Source organism: Geospiza fortis, unplaced genomic scaffold (assembly GCF_000277835.1).
Source record: "Geospiza fortis unplaced genomic scaffold, GeoFor_1.0 scaffold242, whole genome shotgun sequence".
NCBI lineage: Eukaryota > Metazoa > Chordata > Aves > Passeriformes > Thraupidae > Geospiza > Geospiza fortis.
Genome location: NW_005054574.1, coordinates 592,736 through 602,425, shown reverse-complemented (window position 1 = coordinate 602,425; position 9,690 = coordinate 592,736). Strand labels below are relative to the sequence as shown.

General features: G+C 41.7%; 1 protein-coding gene across 1 annotated transcript; it reads right to left on the bottom strand.

The window, feature by feature from the left end:
• Positions 1-5,754: 5,754 nt before the first annotated feature.
• On the bottom strand, positions 5,755-7,825 carry SYCE3 (synaptonemal complex central element protein 3). Its single transcript, XM_005429775.3, has 3 exons — positions 7,777-7,825; positions 6,864-6,972; positions 5,755-5,924 (listed from the first exon to the last, which is right to left on the bottom strand). Exons 2-3 carry the CDS (start codon positions 6,970-6,972, stop codon positions 5,755-5,757), a joined length of 279 nt encoding a protein of 92 aa, XP_005429832.1. The 5' UTR covers positions 7,777-7,825.
• Between the last annotated feature and the right edge of the window lie 1,865 nt (positions 7,826-9,690).

Genomic DNA, 9,690 nt, shown 5'->3' with positions numbered 1-9,690 from the left:
TCTGATTTAGAGTGTTTTTTCATGTTTGCTTTTAAAATAAGTCATTATTTTTATCTTGTTCCTTCAGCGCTTATATGTGAGAGAGCTGCCTCTTTGGTGTGTCTTGCTGGATGACACCTGAGCATGGTTATGTGGATATACTTTTGTGATTTCTTTGCAGAAGTTTTGTACTAAACAGCTATAACTTAGTGTTCCCTCTGTTCCTTTTGCTCTAATGATGTTTAATAGTTGGGTTTTCCTGTTACTGTCTTGTGGCAGGAGTTTGGGGCATGTGGAGTGAATTCCTGGAATGTTTTTTTCTCATCTGTTTTGCTAGGCTTTTGTGTTGTGTAAACAGTAGAATCCAAGTTTTGAGACTCTGTTCAAGGACACTTGTGTAGTAACTTTATCTAAGCTTCTGTTTTGAATAATGTTTGACTGGCTTCTCCACTCTATTTCAAACCAGTAAAATCTCTGTACCTGTGCCATCTTGTATTAATGGACAAAGTACTGAGCTATATTATAATATCAGTGGTGTTTTAATGTTCCTCCCTAAAATATGTCTGTCTTCCAGGTGTTATCAGTCTGCTTCCAGCCATTGAATCTGGGTGCATATCTTATGTCCTTCATTGTCTAGTCCAGTATTTCTCACTGTCTTGCAGTTGCTGTTACCCAAATCCTAGATAAGCATATTTGTTTCTCAAACAAATAATCGTTATTCTTCAGGAATTGAGCAGAGAGTGTGGGGCATATTGCATAATTGCATTCAAAAGCTCTTTGCTTCCAGCTTCTGGGAAGGTGAGGAAGGGCCCTTGCACCCTATTGCCTTTGCCTTGGGGACAAGGAGAGTGGGAAGAGGCTGAGTGGTGCCTGACCTGCAAAGCTTATAGCTGCCTGAATTGCAAGGGATTAGGAACCTTTTAATGGTTGTGAAGTGAAAGCCATAGGCTTGGTTGAGGAAAAAATCTTCACTTGGAAGATGAAAAAATACATCTGTTTTGACACAAAATAAAATGCAGTAAGATGAGGAAAATATAAGTAATGGTACTTTAAATTCTTAAGCAGGATAAATTTTTTTAGGCTTAAATTTTGCTCCAAACTAAATGTGCAGGCATACTGGGCAGAGGTTGATAATTTCATCATAATAAGGAGATGCAAGATATTCATTGCTGGTGTGCAGATCCTTGAGCTCCGGCTAGCTCCAACACATGCTAGCAGCCTGGCGGGGCAGCAGTGTTGTCACGGAGCAGTGGCTCCAAGCAGGAGGCAGGCTCCGGCGTGCTGCTGCCTAGAGCGACCTCTCTACGGCGGAGGTAGAGAGGCTTTGCCCTTGGCTGGCGAGCAGGAAAAGACTCCAGTGACCGCACAGGAAAGATTCAGAAGCAAGACAGTTGTCCGCAGCAGGAAAAGGATTTTATTAGGGAGGGAGGAAGGCTGCAGGCAACTACGCTCGGGGGCAGGGATTACACAAAGTTTTAAAGGATCCCAGAAGGGAGGAGTCACCTACCCTCCAGCAAATCATAGTACAAAGAATAATGATTGACATAACTTAAAGACAAATGGGAAATCAGTTGGGGAGGGGAAACAATTTCTGCTCCAATCGCTCCCTGCCCTGGGTGGAAGGTTCTAGGGTGAGGGTGTGGGCAGAGAGTGATGGACAGAGCGGTTGCTGGGGAAACACAGGAGGGGATAAAAAGAAACCATAGTAACAAAGGAGGGGACAAATGATAGACATAGGGAATAGCGGGAGTTGCCAAGACAACCAGGGAGGGGATAGAGGATTGACAGTCAACTGTGAGGGGAAAGGTGGGAAGGAACCCTACGCAGAACCATTGTAATCACAGCACGGGGATACAGAACATACCAACTAAACATAAAATGAACATTAAAATACAACTTGAATAATAAACTTACACAGAACCTATTTAAGAACAGAATAGTGGTCACACCGCAACAATTCATAAATACTGAAATGTTACTGCAGAACTTGTCATAAAAACTACTATAACTGCCTTCAATAGGTGTTTTTCCTTGAGAGATTTGATAGGCTAAAGAGAATTTTCTTAAATACTGCAAAATGTAGGTCAGATTGAATCCGGTTAACAAAAGTACCTAACTAGCCTTTGTGGGGTTTTTTTTGGTTTTTTTTTTTTTAAGGAATGGAGAAAGTGAGGGAGAGATGCAAGTAATGTCCTAGCATTGAGTTCCATTTGTTATTTCTGTCCTGCCTCTAGTAAGAATGTTTGCATAAAAGAGAAGCCAGTGTAACCTACTTCATCCCTCAGTTCCCTGGTTATGAAAATGTAAGCTTAACTCTAGCAAAGTTTAAAGCACTTACTGAAATTACATCTTAGATGTCTTGGGCTGTACATAAGTTGTTCCTTTACTAGGCCTCTTATGCTCTTGTTAGCTGAATTTGCCAGAAAAAAAATATAAACCTGGTGCTCAATAATGAGGGTCATTTCTCTTGGCAGCTGGTGCTTGTGCTGTAAATAAGGCTATGGGTTATTTGCTTCAAGCAGAATATCAGATGAGAGCTTAGTTTTGTTGTGTTGGTGTGATTTTTTAAAAAAAGACATTTAACTCCATGGATTTTGAATTTGCAGAGTAGCTAATGTGCTGCAAAGACATTCCCTGTGGCTTGTGAACTTCTGAGGAGGATAAAGAAAGGAAGAAGACAGTTCTGTAGGCCTTTCTTTGTGCGTGGTTTCATTTGAACATAATTGCCATACAAGGCATTCACCGCCTGGTGAGAGAGATAGGTGTACTGTAAGCTTCTGTCTCAGACAGTGCTGCTGCCATGGGAGAACTACACAGGTACAACAAGTGCCTTGGAAGTGAAACACTTTCTGTTGGAAAAAGCTCTGGAAATAAAGCCTGTGCTACATAGTTTGCTATGAGGCCTATGAAATCAGCTGTGGATGTCTGTTACTTGTTGTGGATTTTTTACAGAGTCTCTTTGCAGATCCTGAGTTCAAAGCCATGGCCTTAGACATCATTCTGCTTTCTGGTGGTTTGGCTTTTTGGAGAACCAATGAGCCTTCAGCGCTGCTGTGGTTCTGTAGAGAATCTGTAGAGAGAGTCCATGCTCTGAAGTCCTCAGAGCTGTAAGGAAAATCATCTGCTGGAGCCAAGTGGCAGTGGGATCCTTCCACAGGTGTAAATGGGATGAGAAGATTTTGGAGGCCATGTCAAATAAGTGGTAGCTTAAACTTTCTGTTTTGTGCTGTTTGCAATAATGGAGCAAGGCTGCTATGACTGAATTTTGAGTCCTAGAGCAGGACAGTGATGCACTGAGCAGAAAATAGATCTTGATGACTTAGTACCACCAGCTGATGAGATGAGTAATTAATATCTTAAGGTTTTAAAATGTGATAGAAAAGACTCAGAGCTTCATTATATTTTCTGACTAGTGTCAAAATACATTATTCTTCAATGTTTGGCTCTAAGTTTTGACTTGTAAATGGTGACTTGAGTAGGACCACAAAGGTCCATAGAATTAATCAATTATACACTGCCATTTTCATGCCAGTAGTGCCTATGTGATACAGTTCTTCAGAAAAAAAGATCATTATTTTAATAGTGTGTGTAAAAAGATATATTTACATATAATTATATATATATTATATATATATAATAAATCTGTTACAGATTCAATTTCAGGAAAAATTGCTGCAAGAATGTGGACTGAAATTTTGAAAATATGCTAAAAGGTAAAACAGCTCATATGGATTCTTGAGCCTTTCTGAGGTAATTTTGGCTATAATAAAGAACTGGAGGGCAGTAGTAGTAAATGAAATAAATATTCTAAACAGAGCTCTAGGACATGTTCTGACAAGGTCGAGATGCCTGAGTGTGAAATGTTCTCATTTCAGCACTCTTTCAGTTGTTTTACACTGGAAAGAAGGGCACAGTTTGAACCAGAAGAATTTCAATCAGAATTATACAGGAGACTTTGTGTAAGTCTCATCTGTTTCTTGGTAAGAAACTGTTAATGGAAACAATACTCTAAAATATTCTCAATACTCTAAAGCAGAGTATTGAGAATATTTATGGCTCCACTTGATGGCTCTTGGATAGGTTACTCTTGGACATCAGCCTCTTGACCTGCCAGCAAGTGCAGTGCATAACTAAGATCAGTAAATTTTGCTGTGTCATGAATGGTTAAAGCATTGCAGTGTTACACCCCACACAACTGCTGACACTTCTCATCACAGAAAATGGGTGCTGGGGAGTTAAGAGATGTCAGCAATCTAGTTCACTGGTACAGTTATGTGAGCACTTGATGGGGCTGTTACTCCACTTAATTTTTTTCTGAAAATTCATGGACACACCCCTGTGACAAAAAATACAGGTGTTGCAATTTGGGCTATCTGGGTTCTGCTGCAAGCTTGAGGGGGGCTGAAATAGGGTAGATGGTGAGTAATAACCCAGTAAATAAATAAAGGATAAAAATAGCAAAGTAAAAATATAAATATCTTGCTGTATAGTTTTTCTAGGAATAAGCACTGCTGTCTATCCCTAACTTTCCTCTTGTAATCATCACATAACTGCAAAGAAAATCTTGGGAAGAAGTGAACACCTACCCATGGGAAAGTCAAGTGTAGAGTTCAAAGTTTGTTCTTACCATTTGTATCTCTAGAAATACTTGGTATTAAAAAAAAACCAAACACCCAAAGTTAAATTGCCTGCATATTTTTTACTTCAGTGGATAAACATTTTGTCTGAATTTAGATCAACCAATCTCAAAGAAATACACAGCCTAAACATTGGCAAACTTTCAGGGATTACTTAGATGTGATTTAAATCATTACCTCTTCAGAGGAGATGGAGGTGCTCTCGCTGCATGGTGATTACTTTCTAGTTAAGAGACTGATTTTAATAAAAGGGAAGATCCTACAAACTTATTGCAGTGAATTCCATCTCTGATAAATTACTCATTTATGTAAAACCACAAACCATGAGGTGCTGCTCTTAATCCACATCCTGACTAAAGAAGAAATTTTTTAGTCCTTTTCTAATATTTTACAGTAAGAATGTATGGAGAAAAGCATGTTTTATAACATGATTACTATTTTCTGCAGCAATGCCACCACACTCACTGCAGTCTATAATGGTAAAAAAAAATTTATTTCATGCCACCTTCAGAGGGTTTGAGAGGAACAATATTTCTGGGGAAATCAGTTCAAATAAATGGTTAAAAATCTAATGGAAGAAGATGCAACAACTATAGATGGTCTATCTAAATAATAAAACTATATAATTGAACACCTAGATGATAATACTAAATAAAACCGTCTAAATCTATCTGCAGATCTAAAATTTAACCTGTGTTTCATTTGGGAAAGTAAGCAATTCTTCAGTTTTCTTTGAAAGGCATGGGCTAGTGCAATGCCATGAGGCTGGTGCTCTACAGCAGCCCTGCTCCCCATTCCCCCAGTTTGTTCAGGTTTCTAAGAATTCCAGTTATGCTGACCATGGAGTATGATCTTTCAGGGGAAAGGTTAGAGGGTGTGTCAATTGTGTGTGCAAACTCTACAGGAATTACTGATGGGCATTATGCAAATGCACACAGTGCTGCCTTTTACCCTCAACTATATGAAGCTATATGTGCAATCTCATTAAAATAATTCCACAGACATTCATAAATAAGTAGTTCTTAGCAAGAAGAAAGCCCATTTCCCACAGTGCCTGTGAAACCTCCACAGCTGGGAGAAAAAAGGACTTAAGAGATTTTCCAAGGAATGTCATTCTGGCAGCATGACCAAGTTCAATTTATTCCTTTTTTTCCCCTTCACCTCTAGATTCCAGTAGCACCTCTTGCCATTTCTTCTCCATCTGCTCTTTGCACATCAGGAAGACATCTTCCGAGTGCTGCATGGCTTTGAACAGGTCTGAGTTGGTCTGGATGGCCGTGTAGTTGTAAGCCATCCAGGCTGCATCCACTGCAAACGCAACACGTATTACTATTTTCTGGCCAGGAAAAAGCAATGACTGATTCAATAAATAAATTCAGTAAGCGAATTCAATTAATAAAATTGAATTATTATCAGTTCGGATCTCAGAGAAGGCTGGAAAATAAAACGGAAACTGCCTACAGTAATACTAGATTAAACAGACTGTTCAGTATTACTTCTTTATAAATGTCTCAAAATAGTTCATAATGAAAGTACACTGATGTAAATTATGAAACAAGGATGGGCACTTCCCCTAAAAATGACAACAAAACAGGTAATCAAATGGAAAGGGTCAAGAGAGTGTTTTAAAATATATGAATATTATATAAGGAGTCCTCCTACCAGACTGGTTACAGCTTGTGTTAGGTGAGGAAGAATAAGATCAAGGAGATTGCAGCAGAGATGAAATATTTTAAGGACAATTTAAGTAATGAAATTGATCTTGAAACAATCAGTACCTTAAATAATGGAATTGATTTTGAAACAATGAGTATCTGATAAAGCTGAGCAAATAGTTTTAGCACTTATGTACTAATGTAAACTTACTTACTTCCCCTTTTATTTTATCAAGAATTCACAATAGTACACTGATCTGAGAGGTGATATGTATCCATTTTTTAGAATTAAGTCTCATTTTATAGACTATATTTTAACAATTGCACATTAAACATCTTAGTAATATTTCTGTTTTTTAACCAACACTCTGAACTAAGCATGCATCATCACCTATTGATTTTTAATTCTGAGCCATCTGAACCACCTAAATTATTTGCATGCTTTTTCACAATTAAGAACACGAGGGCATTAGTTGATGGTGATTGATTAATTACATTTCTATCACACAGAAGTTTACAGAATAAATATAAAAATAAATCTTCAGTGTCTTTAGTACAAAAATCCATATAATTCCTAATAAAAGGCCTGTACCTGTTAGTTTTTCCATTTCCTCCAGAAGTTCCTCCATGTCTGTTTCAACGTTCTCCACCATCTTTTCCCTGTTATAATAGTTTCCTTCCTGAGATTCTGATTCAGCCATCTATAAGGAAACCAGGAATTTCCTACTTTATTTTACTCTAAAGTGAATTGATTTTCATAGTTGAGACCAAGTAACATAGCAATAAAAAAATAAAAGCATATACTTTTTAGATTTACATGTGAATTTAGTAAGAATCTGACTTTAAGGTTACTGGTCATCTGTATGCTGCGTATTACTTGTGACTCATTTTGAAATTAGTAGAAAGAATAAGCTAAAATATGCTGTGCTTGTGCAAAATAAAGATTTTTGGTATCAGTTATAAAAGATCATTGTGTCAATCCCTTCACTAGCAAACTTCATTACCCTGTTACAGTTGTCTTCCAGCTTCTGTCCCAAAATACTCTGACCCAGGGCAACTCCTTATTTTCAAAATTAGTTGTAAAATCCCCATTTGTAACCAGTATTTATTTCACAATTGCAGGCTCCAGACAGGTTAAGTACAAACACAAAGTTCTGTCACCATAGAGGCAGGTAAGTGATTATGATTTCCTAAGCTCTGCTTAGTTGTAGGGAATGAAATGGTAGGATGTAAAAGTGCTTGGGGCAAAACCAGAGTTTTAGAACCTTAGTGTTCATCGAAAATGTGACACAAAGTATTGCCATTAATTTCCTTTTCTGAAAACCATCAATGGATGGGACGGAACTGTGAAGAAAGAGACGGAAGAGCCTCAGTGTAGTGACTTTATACATCACACTGCAGAGTTTTTATCCTATGATTTCTCAGACTCAGGGGGTATCTGTTTTCCGGGGTTTATTGCCGATATGTGCGGAAGGAACGCGACCGGTGGTTTGTAATGGCCTTACAGCATTGTAAACCGGCGCCAAACCTCGGACGCTAGGTGTTCCAAGTGTCTCTTCGTACAACGAGGTAAAACTGAGGTTAACCGGCCATCCCCCTTGTAGAGCCCAAGCCGGGGTGCTGTCCCACACCACGGGCACCTTTCGGCCACCGCCGGGGCCGCGTCCCCCAGGGGCCGTGCCCGCCCCTCCCGCCCGCTCATTGCCCGGGCTCGCGAGCTCAGTTGGTTCTGTGTTTCACGAACACAATCGATTGGGAGAGCGGCGCGGTTGGCGCTCCGCGGCACCAGGCTCTGGCTGTGGCTGTGCCCTGGCACCGTGTCCTGTCTGCCCATCGCTTCCAACGCCGCCGTGGCCGGCTCTGTGCGGCATCACAGACAGAATCACAGAATCACTAGGCTGGAAGAGACCTTCAAGATCATCGAATGCAACCCATACCCTAACGGCTGAAGTAAACCATGGCACCGAGTGCCACATCCAGTCTTTTTTTAAACACAGCCAGGAATGGTAACTCCACCACCTCCCCAGGCAGACAATTCCAGTACTTTATAACTCTTTCTGTAAAAAACTTTTTCCTAATATTCTGTTGTATTTCACTAAATAGTTTATTTAGTTGTTGTTTGCACTGGATGATGGGAAAATTTTACTGGGTATGTCAGGTCACATGGATGGTTTATTCCCCCTCCCTTTCACATGGTCTCTCCCACACACCCCCCTCTCCGTTATACATGCCCTGGTGGTCCGCCCCACGGGTGGCCCCTCCCCTCGCCCCGCCCTAATGCTATCCCATTGGCCGCGGTCCTCTTTCCCCGTCCCTCTTGGGGTATAAAACGGCACTGCAGGGGGCGTGTCGGTCTCTTTCCTGCCCGGGTGGTCTGCGTTTCGAGAGGTGTCCTTGCCCAAGCCAATAAATAGGATACTCCCTCCCGCGTGGGGAAGAGCGCTTCTCGTCTCCTACGTCGTCTATGCAGTCCATGTGGGCTGAGGGTTCGAGTTAGCCGGGTCGGTCTTATATAAAACCCAGAGAGCCGCGGATTTCTGCAATATCCAACGTGTATTTCCCTTGACACAACCTAAGACTGTGTTCTATGGTTATGTCAGTTGCTGCCTGGAGAAATAGACTAACCATCACCTGATTACACCCACCTTTGAGGTAGAGAGGACGCCTCTCAGCTGTATAGAGTGATAAGGTCACCCCTGAGTCTCCTTTTCTCCAGGCTAAACACCCCCAGCTCCCTCAGTCATTCCTCACAGGGCTTGTGCTCCAAGCCCCTCACCAGCCTCGTTGCCTTCTCTGGATGCGCTCAAAGGTTTCAATGTCCTTCCCAAACTGAGGGGCCCAGAACTGGACACAGCACTCAAGGTGTGGCCTCAGCAGTGCCGAGTACAGGGGAAGAATGACCTCCCTGTTCCTGCTGGCCACACTATTCCTGATACAGGCCAACATACCGTTGGCCTTCTTGGCCACCAGGGCACACTGCTGGCTCGTGTTCAGTCGGCTATTGACCAGTACCCCCAGGTCCCATTCTGCCTGGGTACTGTCCATCCACACTGTCCCCAGCCTATGGCGTTGCAGGGGATTACTGTGGCCAAAATGCAGGATTCGACACTTGGATTTATCAAACATCATTTTATTGGGCTCTGCCCATTCATCCAACCGAGCCGTGTGTGTGGTCTGAGCGGTTTCTACGTGTGTAACAGCTGTCCTGCAGATAGAGGTTGGTTATGTTAATAAACCTGCCAGTCTGCTGCCTTTCAGTGTGCTTAACCATAAAGAAAAAGCAGAGGAGGACAGAGGATGTTAAACGGGACCGGGCCGGGCATGCTGGGCAGGGCGGCCTCCCTCCGCCCCGTGCCCGGCGCGGTGCCGTGCCGGGGCCCGGAGCAGGGGCGGTGCTGCCCTCCGTGCCCACAGCCCCT

Excerpts from the sequence above, each read along its gene's own strand:
- SYCE3 (XM_005429775.3), bottom strand. The coding sequence starts at position 6,972 with ATGGCTGAATCAGAATCTCAGGAAGGAAACTATTATAACAGGGAAAAG. Across the intron at positions 5,925-6,863 it reads GGAAATGGAAAAACTAACAG|TGGATGCAGCCTGGATGGCT; the intron begins GTACAGGCCTTT and ends TTGCGTTTGCAG.